This window comes from Pelophylax lessonae (assembly GCF_965119305.1).
Source record: "Pelophylax lessonae genome assembly, chromosome: 8".
Lineage (NCBI taxonomy): Eukaryota > Metazoa > Chordata > Amphibia > Anura > Ranidae > Pelophylax > Pelophylax lessonae.
In genome coordinates this window covers 143,059,565-143,079,168 of record NC_138775.1, presented here as the reverse complement: position 1 = coordinate 143,079,168, position 19,604 = coordinate 143,059,565, and the positions used below count along the sequence as shown (strand labels likewise).

The 19,604-nt window shown below is 43.8% G+C and overlaps 1 protein-coding gene across 2 annotated transcripts in view; it reads left to right on the top strand.

Moving 5' to 3' along the window:
• The first annotated feature begins 2,084 nt into the window (after positions 1-2,084).
• TXN2 (thioredoxin 2) overlaps positions 2,085-19,604 on the top strand; it is a 49,484-nt gene continuing 31,964 nt past the window's right edge. The window contains exons 1-2 of one of the 2 annotated variants that reach the window (XM_082266546.1): positions 2,085-2,168; positions 13,477-13,754. In XM_082266546.1, the coding sequence (XP_082122672.1) occupies positions 13,477-13,754 (278 nt within the window). In that variant the 5' untranslated portion in view covers positions 2,085-2,168. Of the gene's footprint in view, positions 2,190-13,476; positions 13,755-19,604 lie in introns of both variants that reach the window. The other variant, XM_082266547.1, reaches the window with a different exon arrangement.

The following is a 19,604-nucleotide window of genomic DNA, read 5'->3' as shown; positions in this document are numbered from 1 at the left end:
AGTCCGCCTGACGGGCTCCCTGTGTGAAAGGGGTCTAAGGAGCCTGTAAAGCATTGCACCTTCTGTGTCACGTTCCTGCAGACTGTCAGTGTAGCTGTATGGTCAGGCAGTTACTGAATGGCAGGAAGATCAATGAACTATACCTATACCTCCCAACTTTTTGAGATGGGAATGAGGAACACCTATTAGAAAAAGTATATAGGCATAGGACACACCCCCTACCATGCCTCCTTAAAGGAGAATTATATAAAAAAAGAATACTTAAACCCACAATAGTTTTTTTTTTTTCTTCTACTACTATTCCTTTATACTGGCTTTTGAAATTTACAAATGCAGCAACGTGGAAATTGGATGAAAGGTTTAGCTGCGCACTTTGAAACACTTTTTTACGATAAATAGTGTATTTTATATACAGCTATATAGATCGGACCAAAATGAGGGGCAAATGAGGACGACAGAGGGACTTTGTTCCAAATCAGGGACAGTCCTTCAATATCAGGGACTGCTAGAGTGCTCATCAGTATCCTCGTAGTCCATTGGGAACTACAAACCATAAGCCGCAATTGTTGTAGTTCTCTCATTCAAAGAACTCTGTGAATGAATGATGCGGCTGGGGGGCGGAGCCCCGCACAGCCAATTGTTTTTTAAATTGTGACAGCCAGTGCGGGAAGAAGATTCCTCTGCTCACTGTTACAATGGGGTCTTGGGGGGCTGCTGCATGTTACATGTTACACCTTGAATAGGGCAGTGACATGTTATGCAAGCTGAACTTATATTTTAAAGCGGTAGTAAAGGACCCCATGTTTACTTGTACCTATAATAAGGCTTACCTATACCTACAGTAAATATCTCCTAAATGTGCACTGTCATTTTTTCATCATTTTAGGACAATTTGTATTCTGCTACATATTTTTGGTAGAAAAAATCCCAATAAGTGTATTTTGATTGGTTTGCGCAAAAGTTATTGTGTTTACAAACTAGGGGAAAGATTTAAGTATTTTTATTTTTTTACTAGTAATGGCGGCGATCTGCGACTTTTAGTGGGACTGCGACATTACGGCAGACAGATCGGACCTCTAACTGACATTTTTGTCGGGACCAGTGATATTACTACAGTACTAAAAATATGCACTGTTACTGTAATAAAGACACTGGCAGGGAACTGTGTTAACTCAGGGGCAATCAAAGGGTTAGATGTGAGCCTAGGGGATGTTTTCTAACTGTGAGGGGGATGGGCTTGTGGAATCAACACGGAGACCTGTGATCCTAAATAGGAGGATCACAGGCACTCTGTGTTCATTCCAGAGAGAACAACGGTCTGCTGTGTTTACAACAGCAGACCCATCGTTCTCGCTCCACGGGAGCGATCATGGGCGCCCGGTGGCAATCGTGGCCGCCGGCCCCATTGATCCGCTTCCCCACTGCCTAATGGTAGCGCTCCCACCGTACAGGTACGGCGGTTCGCGCAGCCGAGCCAGCCTGCTGCAGTATATCTACGGCGGCTGGTCGGCAAGTGGTTAAAGGGATGAGGTGGCAACCCTAGGTGCTGCAAAGTCGGTGTCGCATGGTACCGTTGCCGGCAATAGGTTGCGATTTGGCTTGAGATTTAACATGTCAAATCTCTCCAATGTGAACGGGGAACAAATCCTGAAAGTTCCAAATCCTACTGATGAGAATAGAGATGTAGTTGTTGAAGTTCAGGGTCATGGGGTCAGTAGGGTCGCCATCTCATCCCTTTAGACCAGGACACATACATTACACAGGTTCTGAGGCTAATATAATGCAGATAAGGCACTAAGTGACTTTAATTACCACCTTTATCAGCCACAGAACCTGTGTAATTAATGTGTGTCCTGGTTATAGGGATGAGGTGACAACCCTATGGGTCAGGTGTAGGCTGTGTGATCAGTGAGGATAGTACACATGTCTGATCAGGACCTGGATGACACGGCCGTCACGTGACCAGGTGTAGCTGTCACCACCCTGGAGTACGGAGAGATCCCGGGTCGGTGATAGGCGGATCTCCCCCTTCTCCGGTTTGGACACTTCCTTATGTTTTGTAACCCAGCGATGAGCGGTTGTGCATTGGTAGTCCTGGTCACATGACCGTGTGATGTCATCAAGGTCCCTTCTGTGGGTAGGAAGAAGGAGGATCTACAAGGAGAAAAGTAAGGACGCATGGTATAGATGTGAGTACGGGGGGTGCAGGGCTCGGATAGAGTGCTGGTGGGTACTGGAAGTACATAGGTAGGTAGATACGGGGTGTGTACAGTAATAAGGGGCCCACTATTGGTCAGAGTGGCTGTGAAGATCAGAGGGAAGTACAGGTATGCTCCAGTCACAGAATGTGTACATTACCCATAATAATCCTTTACTTGGAGCTAAGCAGGCAGGACTCCCCTGTGATCTCATCATAGACCTGTCATGTAGACAGTCCCAGAGCTGTGCCATATTAATCTAAGGAGAAGTCCAGGGCTCACTTACAGGGCCAGTTCATTGCCCATCAGACTGGGGCCAGTAGGAGTAAGCCCAGGGTCACACTGAGGCTGCTTTAAAATCGTACAAGTTCAGCTTAACTCGCACGATTTCTCGCTGGCACTTCAGTCCGACTTTGGGGCGATTTTACAGACATCTGTCTGCGTTCCTGCACAGATGTCTATGGAAATCGCTAAAGGTAGTACAGAAACTACTTTTGGCAATCAGTGCGGCGCCGCAAAGCCTAGGTTCACACTGAAGCCGTTTTAAAATCTGAACTCGCACGATTTCAAGCCAGCATTTCAGTCCGACATTGGGGGCGATTTCACAGACATCTGTGCGGGTTCGTGCACAGATGTCTATGGAAATCACCCCCCCCCCCCCCCCAAATTCGCCAAAAGTAATACAGAAACTACTTTTGGGAAAGGACTTTGCGGCACCGCACCCACAGAATGGGACAGTGCCATTGCCGGCAATTGCTGCAATCTGACATGTTAAATCGGACCAATGTGAATGTGGGCTTAAAAGAAACGTATCCATTGGAGCTCAGTAGAGGTAATACATTCCACAGTGTCCATGTCTCTGCGTCAGTTGGAGTCATACGTGTTCCCTTCTCGGTGGGTTATGTATATCCTCTGCATTGGAAACATGGATGCTTGTGCATGAATAGGATTAATAAATGGCCCTTCTATTGTATGTCAATGGAAAGGCACTGAGGGGGTGTGACAGGTGAGTGTCAGTTTATCAAAAGTCAGCAGCTACACTTTTTGTATCTGCTGACATTTAATAAACAAAAAAATTAATGACTGGAACTCCGCTTTAATATTTATCTTGCGTTTCTTTCAATGCTGTATTTTTATATAATAAATGCCTGGTTGATACTAGTGAACGACGGATATCGTTTTTTTATTGCCAATATTTTGGTCATCGCATATTGGTATCGGCCGATATCTGCCAATATTTTCAGACATTTAAAAAAAATATATATATATATATTTTTTTTTACAGATACTCTTGTGGAGGGATCTGGGGGTCTAAAAGACAACAAACCCCTCCTCTGCACTTAAAAGCATTCAAAATGCCAAGTTTGGCTGTTTTCAATGCTGTCATTTTTTTTAATTTGGCGCCGAGTACCCGGAAGTGATGTCATGACATCACTTCCAGGTTTTTACATGGAGACCCGATCAGAGCCGAATGCGGCTTTGATCGGGTCTTTGTCGGCCATGCAGGTAGGATCCCTGTGGGGTGGGAGACCCGGGCGAGCCGCGGGAGGGGCAGGACTTTCCCTCCAGCTCCTTGTAATAACAGCCGAGCGGCTTCTCAGTCGCATCAATTGTCATTACAAGACACCTGACCATCGGCTATGGGCACTGGTACCAGGGTGATGCCTCTAGCTGCAGGCATCACTCCGGTACAGCACTTTCCTGAAATATCGGTAACCTCAGGGGCCGATTCCGGTATATTGGGGAAAATGCAGATCGGCCCTCGATATATCGGTTTTGCCGATAATCGGTCGATCCCTAGTTGATACTGTCATTTCACTCTACTTTGTTATTCAGAATGGCATTGCTAATCTAGCCAATCCTCTGTCTTCAGCAGTGCCACTCTCTCTGGGAATGCTCCAAGTTTACCTCTGGGAGGAAATCAAGCATTGAATGAAATAAAACAGCACTAGCATTCCTCTAGACATGCATATTCTTCCCTGCTGGCCACTGGGTGTTGTGGACATTAGCTGTGCAATCTGTTCCAGAAGCAGGTCTGATAGAGTGTAATCAAGCAGAAGATTACACAACTAAAGTCTGGACCACCAAATGTATAGAAGTGAGGAGTATGTTAGTCTAAAGGGATTCTGGGAAAGTGTAATTTCAGTAAGGTTTGGGCCCTGGGATTCATCACACACAGAAACTAATCCTCACCCTACTATCGGACAATGAGGTGCGAAGGTACATCACATGACCACAGGAGGAAAGAGGCAAAATAGTTATTTGAGCTTAATGAAATTGTGATTTGTGGCCAGGTATGGTTAGGGTCTCAATGACTGCTCATTTGCAAAAAAGTAATTCTAATGGATTAATATACACTTTAAAGGAAATCTATACTAAAAGAAGCCTGTAGGCTAGTTACTTGACAGTGACAGCTAATCTTCAGTACATTCTTAACCACTGAACTGGAAGAAGCCAATTAAATCACAGAAAAAGTCAAGTCACCTGATCTGCATGCTTATTCGAGACCAGTGACTCAAAAATAACTGAAGATACTCAATCAGCATGACAGCCTGGCAACAAACATTTATAGACAGAGAGGTCATTAATGGCAGCCTCCAGGTTTCTCTCAGCTTTTACCCAAGCTAGCTCAAGCCGGTTGTTTTTGAATTTTTTTTTTTTTTTGTCCCTTGTGTGTGTATTTCTGTGAGATTTGTGTGATTTCTAGTGGAAAACTTTATACCTGGTAATATTTTTATAGATGGTAGAATAAAAATTCCCACTGTAATAGTTTGTGTTTATTTTGAAAATGTCTTGTGTGACAACTTGCACTGTTAAAGGTTCATTGTGAGCTACAGTAATACGTTGATTATGAAAGGTTTGCTTTAAAGTATAATTGTACTTTAAGTGCAGTTACACTCCTGATTTTATGTTGAGATCTAATCCTAATCACTAAAATGTTATATAAGCTTTAACATCTTACATTGGAACTAAACACACCTGTAAGGCGGGGGAGAGAGAGCAGTGTCACTGCTCCCAAGTACATCTAGTGCTAGATCAGGTAAGTATACCACTGGTCACAGAAGGTTTTTTTTTTTTTTTTTTTTTTTTTTTACCAGAAGTTTAAAAAAAAAAAAAAAACTTCTGCCTTTGGAATCACTCACTTCCTTCTCCTGCCCATGACTACATGTCCCATGAGGCATTGCTCCTCACACATTCACACTCAAGTTCTCAGGCGCTTATTGACCTATATGGACGGAGTACTGAGCTGTATGTGTGCTGCACTGTATTTCCTGATATGTAAACAAATAATGCATTCTGTATGTAGGCCAACTTATCGATTATGAAAATAGTTGACGACTATTTTTATAATTGATTATGTTGATTAGTTACTTCAGCCCTAATTTGTTTGTACTTTGCTAGCTTCATTGCTTAAAAAAATAGGACTTTCAGATGGTGTCTTGTGCTGACATGTTTTGTCAGAGTATCTGGGCCATATAAAATGCTTTGGAGATCTGATTAGAAAGTGGAACTAAACTGCCACCTTCAAAAGGGAGTTTGTGCCATAATGTGCAAGTATGCATTGTATACTGTACATTATGGCAGACTTACCTCAGTGTTTGCCCCCCTAGAATGGTAACCCGTTATTGCTATCCACTCTGTTTCCCTGCATCTACATCATCCTGGCACTGGCTCCATTCTTGGCATCTTAGAGATGATGGGAATGGGCTGCACATAACATTGCACACGTTCTACAGGGTTGTTCACAGATAAAAAAAATTGCCAGCATAAAGAGACTTTCAAACCTTTTTCTCATTAAAAAAAAAAAAGTTGTTTATTTCAGTTTAGTTTCAATATAAATAAACAAGCGGTAAGCATTTTTAAACGTAAAGACAATTACATCCTACATTATTAATATCATAAATAAATGTTTAATAATCAAACAATAAAGCTAACATTTTAGACCCGGTTCACACTGATGCGAGTGCCGGGTTCGCATGTAATGTCGGAGCGCACTGCTCCGACATTACATGCGATCAGCTGTGCGGTGCGAGTTTAGCCATACAGTTTGTATGGCTAAATTCGCATCGCACCCGGTGCAAACACGCACAGGAGGCATTTTTGCAGCCGCATCAGGATCGGATCGCACAGCGGTTCACACTTGTGCGATCCCATCCTGTGCGAACTGCACGATCGCACTGCGATATGCGATCAAACTGGGGGTGTCGTTAAGATTACATTGACACCCCCAGCGGATCGCATATGGCAGTGTGAACTGCCGGGGGTGCGTGTGCGATGCGGGAAAAGGCTGCGAATTCGCAGCCTTCCCGCATCGCAATAGTGTGACCCGGCTCTTATTCAATGAAAATTAGTATATTAAAGATAGTTTTAAAAGCAAATATTCAAAAAAATGTATAATTAAAAGACAAGCCTACAATCTAAGGGCCCTTTCACACTTGGAGTCTGTCAGGCGGACTCAAGTTTTCTCAGCGGGGGATCGATCTGCCAATCTCCCGCTGAGCAGGAGGATGACAGCTGTGTCTCTGCGCTGTGTGCGGAGACACAGCTGTCAGGTCCCCATGCATCTCTATGGGGGAGTTGAATGGGAACGGACCGTCTGTCCATTCACAACCGATCCGATCCGCTGGACGGATGGAAAATAGGGTTTCCATCCGTCCAGATTTGATGGATCGGATGTCAGCGGACATGTCTCCGCTGACATCCGATGCCCCATAGAGATGCATGGGGTGACTGTTCAGATCCGCAAAAAAATTGACAGGCGGATCTGAACGGTCCGCCTGTGTGAAAGGGGCCTAAGAAAATAAATTAGAGGGTTGAAACAATGTAAATATTTGAAATAAAATGACAGCTGTCCCTTAAAATAATTAGCAACTAATCAGGATTGAAATAACACTAAAATAACACTAGATGGTGCTATATGCAGTGAACATGCAATATGAGAATCTTTTGTAAATCACCAATTTATGTTAGAAATGAACTAAGGGTAATAATAAAATACAGTTACCCTTTTACACTGATGCAGTGTGGTTTGACCATCCCGAGTGTGCAGCGTAGTGTACCCGTGGGTTAGCTGCGCTTTCCTATTGACTTCTAATATGTCCTACAGTTTTAGTGCGCTTTCTGAAAGTGTACTCCATGCAAGAGGGGAGTGTGGAGAGTAGGACAGTGGCCAGTTTGTGAGGAAGAGGAGTGCAAAGGGTAGTATGGTGAGCAGTATGTGTAGGAGGTGTGATGGTGGGCTGTTATTCAGAGGAAGAAGAGAGGAGTGTAAAAGCAGAACCATAGGGCAAGTCCCTCTGTGACAGAAGATATAAGAAGTGTGAAGTGCTCCTATAATCCCCCCGCAATGGTAAAAAGGACGTCCAACTTTATTGTTTAATTAAAGATAGGATTATGTACTTTACATATTATTTATGATAGTTTCACATCACATATATTAAGGTTATATTTAATGATAATTTGTTTAATCATACTAATTTTGCTACAATATGTGGATAACTATACATATCAACACAAGATTCCAAAGTCATGTACCTTTTTTTAGAATGTTCAAATTGATTATCATAATTTAATGCTAAAGTAGATACTTTACAAAACAGATTAGAAATATTAATTTAATACATTTGTAACTTTAGATTTAGTATGAATCGAAGAACAAAAAAAAGGTTGGTAACCTCCAAGTGATTCTTTTTAAAGGAGTTGTAAAGTCAGAAGGTTTTTCTCTTTTGTTCATTGACGGACACAGCTCCTGATCTTCATAACCATTGGGTTATACTGCCCTCTACAGGATTAGGACACTAGGCAGAAAAAGAATCTGGCTACGCCTATGGGCAGTCCCAGGGGGGTATACTCCCTCTCCCTGCTATAGGTACTTCGTTTTTTCTGCCTAGTCAGGAGTAATGACCTAGTTCATTGCTGGGATCTCTGGTCCTGGCAAATTTTTTTAGATAAAATAATTTTCTCCTTTTTTTTTTTTTTTTTTTTCTGTGAGATCTACAATCAACTGCCAGACTGGGCGATGGACTGGATAATCTAGATCCAGTGGTAAACCCAGTCTGGCCAGTGAGCGCGCGCGACATAGCCCCACTGAACGAGGGCTGGCCTGCGAGTTGAACGCCACGTGTGGTCGCATACGACCGGGTCTCGGCCCGAGTCGCAGCATTCCTCCTGGCCGACAGCCCCCCATTTTGATGGCAAGGGGTTCTGTCTGGAGTGGTGCCCGCCTGGTTCCTTGTATGGTGAGTAGTTGTCTCCGCTCTGTAAGTTTTTTGGGTGGACGTGGGCACCTCCTTGGGAAGGTCGGACCCCGGGGGTTCCCCTCCTTCCCATCAGGCGCCCCCCTTTCATCTGCCCCTGTCCTACCCCCACATCCTCATTGGTCGCCAACGTTCCTTGGAAGCTTCCTCTCAAGGAGGATCTGGTGTCTAAAGTACCAATCTTCCATCCTGCTTTACAGACGCTGGCTTTGACGGCTTGACTGTTGAATGCCAGGTGCTGAAGGGTAGAGGTTTATCTGAGTCGGTGATCCCTACACTGTTAAAAGCTAGGAAATCTACTTCTAGGAAGATCCATCATTGTATGTGGAAAACATACATTGCATGGTGTAAGTCTCTTGGGAGGTTCATCTTCTTGGTGGCTCTGATCTTGGCCTTCCTTCAACGGGAGGGTTGAACAGAAATTGGCCTTGAGTACCATCAAGGGGCATGTGTCGGCTTTGGCGGTCTTCTTCCAGCGACCTTTGGCCACACACTCCCTGGTGCGTACCTTTCTTCAGGGTGTCCGACATTTGGTTCCTCCAGTGCGGTCTCCTTTGCCGCCTTGGGACCTCAATGTGGTGCTTTCGCCCCCTCCAGAAGCCTCCCTTTGAGAATCTTTGGGAGATTCCCCTGCTTACTCTGTCCAAGAAGGTGGCCTCTTTGGTGGCGATGACGTCTGCGTGCGAAACTGGCAGCGTTATTCTGTTGTTCACCTTACCTGGTGATTCACAGAAATAATGTGATTCTTCGCCCCTGTCCATCGTTCCGTCCAAAGGTTGTCTCTGATTTTCATTTGAATGAAGACATTGTGTTGCTTTCCCTGTGTGCCAGGCCTAAACATCTGAAGGAAATTGCCTTGGATTTGGTCTGGGCAATTAGGGTGTACCTGGCAGCTACGGAGTCTTTCAGGAAGTTAGACTCACTGTTTGTGCTCACGGATGGGCCTCGTAAAGGGTTGTCCACTTCCTCTGCGACCATTCCAGATGGATCAGACAGGCAGTGATTCAGGGCTATTCCATCAAGAATCAGGTTCCTCCTTTCCCTGTTAAGGCGTACTCTACTAGGGCGCTTAGTGCCTCATGGGCCTTCCGTCATCAGGTGTCAGTGATGCAGGTTTGCAAGGCGGTCACCTGATCGTCAGTGCACAAAGTTTTTTTTATAAAGTGGGTGTGTTGGCATCTGCGGATGCTTCTTTTGGCCGCAAGGTTTTGCAGGCTGCTGTTTAGAGGACTTAATCCTCAAGGATGTATTGTTTTTCAGGTGGATTCCAGTTGTTTTGGCTGCGCTCTTGTTGCCTGGTTGGCTTCGGTTTAGCCTGGGGAATTTTTTTTCTGTTCCCACCCCTCATGTTTATCACTTTGCTTTGGGACATCCCAATGGTTATGAAGATCAGGAGCTGTGTCCGTCAATGAACGAAAGAGAAAATGGGATTTTTGACTTTCCGGAAAATCCATTTCTCTGATGTTCATTGACGGACACAGCCCCCTCCCCTCAGTGGAGTTGTAATTCTTCTGACACTGCTTCTAACAAAACTAAGTACCTATAGCAGGGAGAGGGCGTATACCCCCTGGAACTGCCCATAGGCATAGCCAGATTCTTTTTCTTCCTAGTGTCCTACTCCTGAAGGGGGAAGTATAATCCAATGGTTATGAAGGTCAGGAGCTGTGTACGTCAATGAACATCAGAGGAATGGATGTACGGTAAGTCAAAAATCCAATTTTTATCTTAATGCATAAGATAAGATAAAATAAACCTTCTGTGTGTAGCAGCCTCCCTAGCACCCCCTAGTACTTGAGGTCCATCTCTCTTCAGGGATGTCCACGGGTCCCTCGGCCGTCCGGGACTCTCCCTTCTGATTGGCTGAGACACAGCCACAGTGCTATTGGCTCCCACGGCTGTCAATCAAAGTCAGCCAATCGGGAGAGAGAGGGGGCAGGGCCGAACGGCAGTTCCGTGTCTGAATGGATAAAGGGAGCTGCAGCTCGGGTGCCTCCATAGCAAGCTGCTTGCTATGGGGGCACTCAACAGGAGGGAGGGGCTAGGAGCGGCAATGAGGGACCCGAGAAGGGGAGGATCTGGGCTGCCCTGTGCAAAAACAACTGCACAGAGCAGGTGAGTCCCCGTTCACACTAAGGCGACCTGGTCGCCTCACAGGTCGCCGTAGGTCGCCTTCCATAGGGAAGCTGCGGACCCGTTCTAATAGGAGCGACACAAGTCGCTCCGACTTAGAAAAAGGGTCCGGAGCTTCTTTGGGGCGACCCGGAGGCAACCGCCATAGACTTCAATGTTATGAAGTCCGTGGCGGCCGCTCCGAGGTCGCGGCGCGCTGCTCGCACCGTGACCTCGGAGGTCGCCCCCCCCAAGTCGGATTGCGGCAATGTGAACGGGGCCTCAGTATAACATGTTTGTTATTAAAAAAAAATAAATAAATAAAAGACTTTACAATCACTTCAATGTTTTAGGAACACCTTACCAGAAGAAGAAGCCACAGATGTGCCTTTCGTTGGTCAGCATGGTCGCATGGCTGCGCTGATCAATGATCGCTTGTCATTGTGAGCATTATGATGGATACTCACTCTCCGGCTGTGTTTTGCGTTATGCTTTGTACAGGCTGATGTATCCGTGGCACAGGGCATCACGGGAAATAAGTGCAGCGTGGTATAGAGAGGCGGCCAGGATATTTGTTAGTTCACTTTTTTTTTTTATTGTGAAAAGTCAAACTTACCCTTTAAGGTTTAAAGCTGCTTCAGCAGCTACTTTTCTGTAAACCAGATGTGACAGACTCGCCCTTGAAGCCTTCTTCTGTACCTCTTTCAGAGTACAGTTTTGCCATGATCATATTCCTCATGGTTCTCCCAGGCTTGACATATGAAGAATGATTCATAAGGGGTTACTGAGGCAGAAGAGGGTGAAGGTGAGATGTCCTGAGGGAGCTGCTCATGTCTCAACTGATTAGGCACCAGAACTTTTTAGTCCTGGGATGCAGCTTGCAAGAATTGTGGATTGGAGGTTGTTGGGGCTTATCATGTGAGGTGTGAGTTTACAAACATACACTGTACCACTGGTATACAAAAATTATTTTAGCTGTTGCCCATTAATTGCAAACCAAATCACTATATCTGTGGTATATAGTACAGTTGTGTTCAAAATAATAGCAGTGTGTTTAAAGTGAGTAAAGCTCAAAATCCTTATAATAGCTTTTATTTCCATAAACGCAAATGCATTGGGAACACTGCACGGTCTATTCCAAATAAAAACATGAAGTGCCGGTTCACACTAACGCGGCATGACTTAGGGGGCGACCTGTGAAGTTGCGAGCACCGCGACTTCGGCACGACTTGCACGGACGCCTGACAAGTCGCGGTAGTGTGAATGGAGTCGAAGAAAAATGTTTTAAATTTGCTATTACGTTACAGAAAGTGAAGAAGAACAACGAATATCCAAATAGCAGTGCCTGCATTTTTTTTCTACGAACTCTAACATTTACTGTATAAACGGAAAAATGCTTGAAGATATAGCTTTCCTGGGAATCACTGACTCTTTAGTTGTATAACCACTGTTTCTGAGAACTGCTTCAAATCTGTGTTGCATGGAGTCAACCAACTTCTGGCACCTGTGAACAAGTATTCCAGCCTAGGACGATTGCACTACAATCCACAATTTCTCTGCATTTCTTGATTTTTACCTCAGAAACAGCATTTTTTTTTTTTTTTTATGTCGCCCGACAAGTTTTCTATTGGATTAGGGTTCGAGGATTGGGCTGGCCACTCCATAACGTTGTTGGTCTGGAACCGAGATGCTGCTCTCTTCCTGTTGTATTTGGGGTCGTTGTCTTGTTGAATCACCAACTTCAAGGGCATTTCCTCTTCGACATGAGGCAACATGACCTCTTCAAGTATTTTGATGTATTCTAGTGATCCATGATCGCTGGTATGCAATAAATAAGCCCAACACCATATTATGAGAAACAACCACATATCCTGATGCTTGCGCCACCATGCTTCACTGTCTTCACCATGTACTGAGACTTAAATTTAGTGTTTGGGGGGGGTCGTCTGACCAACTGTCTGCAGCCCCTAGACCCAAAAAGAACAATCTTGCTTTCATCAGTCCACAAAATGTTGCCCCTTTCTCTTTAGGCCAGTAAATGTGTTCTTCTTTTGCAAAATGTAACCTCTTCAGCACGTGTCGTTTTTTTTATCAATGGGACATTGCGGGGGCTTCTTGGCGCTTGCTTGGCTTCATACATAGGCATCTTCTAATTATTATAGTACTTACAGGTAACTTGACACCTTTGATCACCCTGGAGCTGATCATTGGCTGAGTCTTTGCCATTTTGGCTATTCTTCAATCCATTTGAATGGTAGTTTTCAGTTTTCTTCCATGTCTTTCTGGTTTTGGTTGCCATTTTACAGCTTTTGAGATCATTTTAGCTGAGCAGCCTATAAGTTTGTGCACTTCTTTGTGGTTTCTGCTCTCTTGATTACCTTTTAATCAAATCACGCTGTTCTTCTGAACAATGTCTGGAACGACCCATTTTACTCAGATTTTCAGAGAGAAATGCACTATAGCCAGCATGTACATTTGCTGCCTTCGTCCTTAAATAAGGGCCACCTGTTTTTCACAGACTGAATGACCTCACTAATTGAACTCCACACTGATATCATTTTGAACATGCCTCTTTCAATTAATGATTCAATTACACAGAATCAGCAGCATGCACGTCATGACTGTTGGGTTTGTTGCTTTTCAATTACTTTACTACACCTACTAGTAAATTTTATGCCATGTAGAAATTTAATTTGTACCCAATATAGTGATTGAACTGGTTAGTGATGTTGGACTGCTATTATTTTGAACACCACTGTATATAGTGTCATTATCCTTTGATGTATCTGTGCATGGTCTGTTTGTTTTAATATATATATATATATATATATATATATATATATATATATATATATATAATATATATAATATATCTCTATACACTTACACTTTTTTTTTTTTTTTTTTTGTAGATGGCCCAGAGGTTACTTTTAAAACGTTTTCTTTCTTTGCCTGGAAGATGTCTAACTAGCCAAGTACATTCTTTCTCCAGCTTGTCTGTCAAATGCACGCAAACCCACGTTCCAGATTTTACAACTTTGCCCTTTTCTCGGTCTACTAAATTTACTACTGCTCGTCAGATTTCTACTTCGTCCTCACGCAGAGTAACGTTCAGTGTTCAGAATAAAGATGACTTTCAGGAACGGGTTATTGAAAGTGAGGTTCCAGTGGTGGTGGATTTTCATGCTCAGTAAGTTTTATATAGCATTTACAGTTTAATATGCATATAGTAATATTTAAATTTGTATACTGTATGTAAGAAATAATATATAGTGCCTGATAGAGTTGTATCTGCAACACGAATTCCAACAAAGTTGGGACGCTGTGTAACCTCTACGTAAAAACAGAATGCAATAATTTGCAAATCTCACAAACCCTTATTTTATTCACAATAGAAAACATATCAAACGTGTAAACTAAGAAAAAACACCATTTTAAGAAAAAAAAAGAAAAAAAAAAGGTAATTTTGAGTTTGATGGCAGCAATATTTCTCACAAAGTTGGGACAAGGCAACAAAAAATCTGGCAAGGTAAGTGGGGACAGGGCTACAAAAAAAGCTGGAAAAGTGGGGACAGGGCAACAAACAAGCTGGCCAAGTGGGAACAGGGCAACAAAAAAGCTAGCACATTAAGTTGGACTAACATGGAAGAGCTGGAAGAACATTTTGCAACAAATTAGGTAATTGACAACCGGTCAGTAACATGATTGGGTATAAAAAGAGCATCTTAGAGAGTCAAAGTGTTTCAGATGTAAATATGGGCAGAGGTTCACCAATCTGTGAAAAGTTGCTTCTAAAAATTTACAAACCTTTTTCAGAATTCTTATGTTCCTCAATGTAAAGTTGCAAAGACTTTAAATCTATCATCATCTACAGTGCATAATATCAAAGATTCTGGGAATCTGGAGAAATCTCTGTACACAAGGAAGAAGGCCGAAACGCAATATTAATGCCTGGGTTCTGAGATGGCACTGTATTAAAAACAGACATGATTCTGTGACGGATATCACTGCATGGGCTCAGGAATACTTCCAAAACTCACTGAACACAGTTTGCCATGCTATCCAAAAAATGCAAGGTAAAGCTCTATCATGCAAAGAAGTCATATCTGAATATAATCCAGAAATGCCAGCGTCTTCTCTGAGCCAAAGCTCATTCAAAATAGTCTGTTAGTGAAAACTGTTCTGTGGTTAGACAAATCCTAAATGTGGCATTCTTTTTGGCAATCGTGGGCGATGTGTCCTCCGGACTAAAGAGAAGAGAGACCTCCCAGCTTGTTATCAGCGCTCAGTTCACAAACGCCTGCATCTCTGATGGTATGGGAGTGCATTAGTGCCTATGGAATGGGCAGCTTACAAATCTGGAAAGGCACCATCAATGCTGAAATATATATCCAGGTTTTAGTGCAGCACACAACATTCCTCTCCTAAAACTGCAGCAACTGGTCTCTTTAGTTCCCAAACATTAGAGTGTTGTTAAAAAGAAGAGAGGGTGGTACACCATAATAAACATGGCCCTGTCCCAACTTTTTTGGAATTGAGGTTGTACTTTGCCAGCTTTTTGTTACCCTGTGTCAATTTTTTTTAGTTGTGTTTTGTTTCTGCCATCAATTTCAAAATTATCTTATTTTTATTAAAGTATAGGTTTGTTTAAAAAAAAATGATACTCTCCTCGATGAGTACATGCTTCTAAGACTGAGAACTGAGTAATCACTCAGTTCTCAGTCTTCTCTGCTCTGCCTCTCCAGATGGTGTGCGCTAGGCTGTAGAGGGAGTGGGATTGGCTGGCTCAGTCTTCCAGCGGCTTGCTGATGAAGTCTAGATCAATGCAGAGTCTGGGCTGGCTGAATGACATCCTGTCGGCTAAAAACAAGTCGCAGGAGTGCAGAATGAACTGCACTCTGTGATCCATAGGGGAATAGCCAAAAAAGTCCTGGCCATACTTCTTTTAAAATGGAACATTTCCTCAGTTTAAACATTTTGATATGTTTTCTATTATGAATAAAATATAGGTTTATGAGATTTGTAGATTCAGTTTTTATGTAGATTTACACAGCGTTCCAACTTTTTTAGAATTTACGTTGTACAGTAACGTTAAACTTCAGGAAAACATTTGAAAAACATTTGTGGGATTTGTTTTAAATGCCAACAAAATTGTGTGTCTAACCATTCAGCACTGACATCGGCAATGGCCTGCCAGACAGCAGAGCCCAGCTGGTATCTTTGGGATAGTCAGTGCTGTGTGTGATAAGCTGTATAAGCTTGGCACAAGCCTTGAGTACACTGAAGTTAGTACCTCAAGTTTGTCTTGCTATAAAGCAGTGTGTGTCCGAAAAAGGGCTGGGGGAGGCACAGTTGGCAGGGGCACTGTAATGCCCCACTCAGATCAAACGTTCTGGACAAGTATATCTGGATATAGTATTTTTTTGGTGACGATCTGGGTACGTATATCCAAAAGGTCGGGGGGGGGGGGGAGTACATTGCTACCTATAAAAAAGGAAGAGCAAGTATAAGATAGTATAAGATCTCCAGCAGTCATACTACCAGTGCTTCTAATTCCAGACGGTGGCGATGGCCTCATCCGTCTGCATCCCGAACCAAGCCTTTAGTGCAGGGTCAGAAAAAGCCCTTGGCCCAGAGATCAGCCAAGTTTTCCTCTAAGCCTACTCTGTAAAGGGGCGCCCCCATTCACTTGGGTGGGGGGGAAGGCTGCTTCGGTTCTCAAAGGTTTCGGTGGAAACAATCCAAGACAACTGTGTTATCTCCACCATCTCGCAGGGGTACGAACTGGAATTTCGGGTGTTCCCGCATCTTCAGTTTGTCAAGTCTACAGACAGATGCCCTAAAAAGAACAACTCTCTCTTTCTGACGTTCGACCAGCTGAGGGCCCAAAGAGCGATAATGGAGATTCCGGAGAATGAAAGGTTCAGGAGTTTTTACACAAACTTGTTCATAATCCCCAAACCAAATGGGCATGCGAGACCTGTTCTGCATCTCAAAGCTCTAAACCAGTTTATGAACGTTTGTACTTTCCGAATGGAGTCAATTCGTTCAGTCATAGCCTCCCTGCAGGGAGAGGATATTCTAGCATCCTTTTGACTTTAAGGATGTATATCTTTACGTGCCTATATTCCAGGCTCATCAAAGGTTTCTACGCTTTGCAATAGAAAACTGTCTTTCAGTTTGTGGCCCTGCCCTTTGGGTTAGCCAAGGCTCAAAGAGTTTTCACAAAGATCCTAGCTCCAGTATTGGCTGTTCAAAGGTCCCAAGGGATATCTGTAAAAGGATATCTGTACAATCTATTACTTATAGATCGATTGGCTTTGGCTCTAAGCCGAAAAAATTCCTCCAGACAGTATAGTTCCTAGAATGTCTGGGTTGGATACTGAACTTGGCAAAGTCGGCATTACAATCGGTCCAGCATCTGGAATATCTGTTTTTTCCTGTGGACACAGTACAGGCAAAGATTCTTGCCAGCAAGAAAGGTCAACCACCTGAAGGATCTGGTTCGGTCTGTAGTAAGGCTGAGAGATCCTTCTGTATGTCTTTGCATGAAGAATTAGGGGAAGATGGTGTCTGCTTTCGAGGCAATTCCCTATGGTCCATTTCATGCCAGACCCTTGCAGAACAACATTTTGTCTATATGGACCGGAAGGGTTCAGTCTCTGGACTGGTCCACATCTCTGGTACCAAGAGTACGTCAGAGTCTTAATTGGTGATTGATGACCAGAAATCTGGAGAAGGGGAAATCCTTTCTTCCAGTAACCTGGAAGGTGGTGACTACAGATGCCAGTCTCTCCAGCTGGGGAGCAGTTCTGGTGGAAGCCACTGTCCAGGTGAAATGGTCTTGGGTAGAGAGAGGTCTCCCCATCAACATTCTGGAAATCCGAGCAGTCAGTCGGGCTTTGAAATACTGGACGCCCAGACTTTGGGGTCACCCTGTCAGGGTGCAATCCGACAATGTATGGCTGTGGCTTATATCAAACATCAAGGAGGCACAAAAAGTCAGTCCGCCCAGAAAGAGGTGGATATCATCCTGTCCTGGGCAGAGAGGTTTGTGCCATGCCTGACAGCAGCTTTTATTCCAGGAATAGAGAACTGGCAGGCAGATTTTCAGAGCCGTCAACGGATGTTTCCAGGGGAATTGTCCTTACATCCCAAGATTTTTCAATCAATTTGCCTACGTTGGGGGGGTCCCAGATGTAGATCAGTTGGCATCCAGATTAAACAAGAAGTTGAAGGATTTGTGTTCAGGACCAGTGATCCACTCTGAGTCGGAGTGGATGCTTTAGTAACTCCTTAGCAGGAGTATTCCCTGATTTATGCCTTTTCTCCAGTGCAGCTGATACCGCGTCTGTTGCGCAGGATCCAGCTAGAGGGCAAACCAGTAATCCTGTTAGCTCCGGCATGGCTGAGGAGGGTTTGGTATGCACAAATCCAAAGGTTGACAGTGTGCTCTCTGCTAGAAAATATCAAATGGGATAGAACCCTGGGAACGAAGAACACGGAGGAAAAATGGGAGTGCTTCAAGAGCATACTTAACAGGGGGATTGGCCAGTGCATTCCAAAGGGAAATAAATTTAAAAGAGCAAAACTAAACCCTGGGTGGCTAAACTCCAACACAAAATGTATATTAGTGCTAAAGAAAAGGCCTTCAAAAAATACAAGACTGAGGGGTCATTGGCAGCATTTAAGCATTACAAAGAGTGTAATAAGAAATTTAAAAACGAAATCAGGGCGGCTAAAATAGAACACGGGAGACATATAGCGGAGGAGAGTAAAAAGAACCCCAAGAAGTTCTTTAAGTATATAAACAGTAGGAAAGCGAGGCCAGAACACATTGGCCCCATAAAAGATGATAAAGGAAATATGGCCACAGAGGACAGAGAAAAGGCGGAAGTGTTAAATAATTTCTTCTCTTCAGTCTTCACAAAAGAATTGGGGGGCTACACTAACCCAGCTTGTAAGGCCGAACTAAATAATACACCCCAGGAAGTGCCGCCATGGCTAACAGAAGATAGACTTAGAGGTAAACTAGAGAAACTTAACATAAATAAATCCCCGGGACCGGATGGCTTGCACCCGAGGGTTCTTAATGAGCTCAGCCAGGTGATTGCCAGACCATTATTCTTGATCTTTAAGTATAGTTTACAGACAGGTATGGTGCCAGCTGATTGGAAAAAAGCCAACGTGGTACCAATATTTAAAAAGGGGCCGAGATATATCCCGGGTAACTATAGGCCGGTCAGCCTAACTTCAGTAGTATGCAAAATTTTGGAGGGGATGTTAAGGGACCACATACAAGACTTTAGTAATGAAAATGATATTATTAGTAGTAATCAGCATGGATTCATGAAAAATCGTTCGTGCCAAACCAATCTATTAACCTTCTACGATGAAGTGAGCTGCCACCTAGATAAAGGAAAGCCTGTGGATGTGGTGTAGCTGGACTTTGCAAAGGCCTTTGACACTGTTCCCCACAAACGCTTACTGTACAAACTAAGGAAGGTAGGTATGGACCATAAGGTGAGTACCTGGATAGAGAACTGGCTCCAGGGGAGAGTACAGAGGGTGGTGATTAATGGGGAGTACTCGGATTGGGCGGGGGTGGAAAGTGGGGTCCCCCAGGGTTCTGTCCTGGGACCAATCCTGTTCATAAATGATCTAGAGGAGGGGATATCTAGTACAATCTCAGTATTTGCGGACGATACTAAACTAAGCATGCCAATATCTTCTATGCAGGATGTGGAAACCTTACAAGCAGACCTGAACAAAATAACGGGGTGGGCAACTACATGGCAGATGAGATTTAATGTTGAAAAATGTAAAGTAATGCACTTGGGGGCCAGAAACCAGAAAGCAAGCTACTCACTAGGGGGGGAACCTCTGGGTGAGTCTAGGATGGAAAAGGACTTGGGGGTACTGGTAGACAACAAGCTTTGTAGTGGCATGCAATGCCAAGCCGCTGCAAGCAAAGCCAACAGAATACTGGGATGTATAAAAAAGGGGATTCACTCCAGAAATAAAGAGATTATTCTCCCAC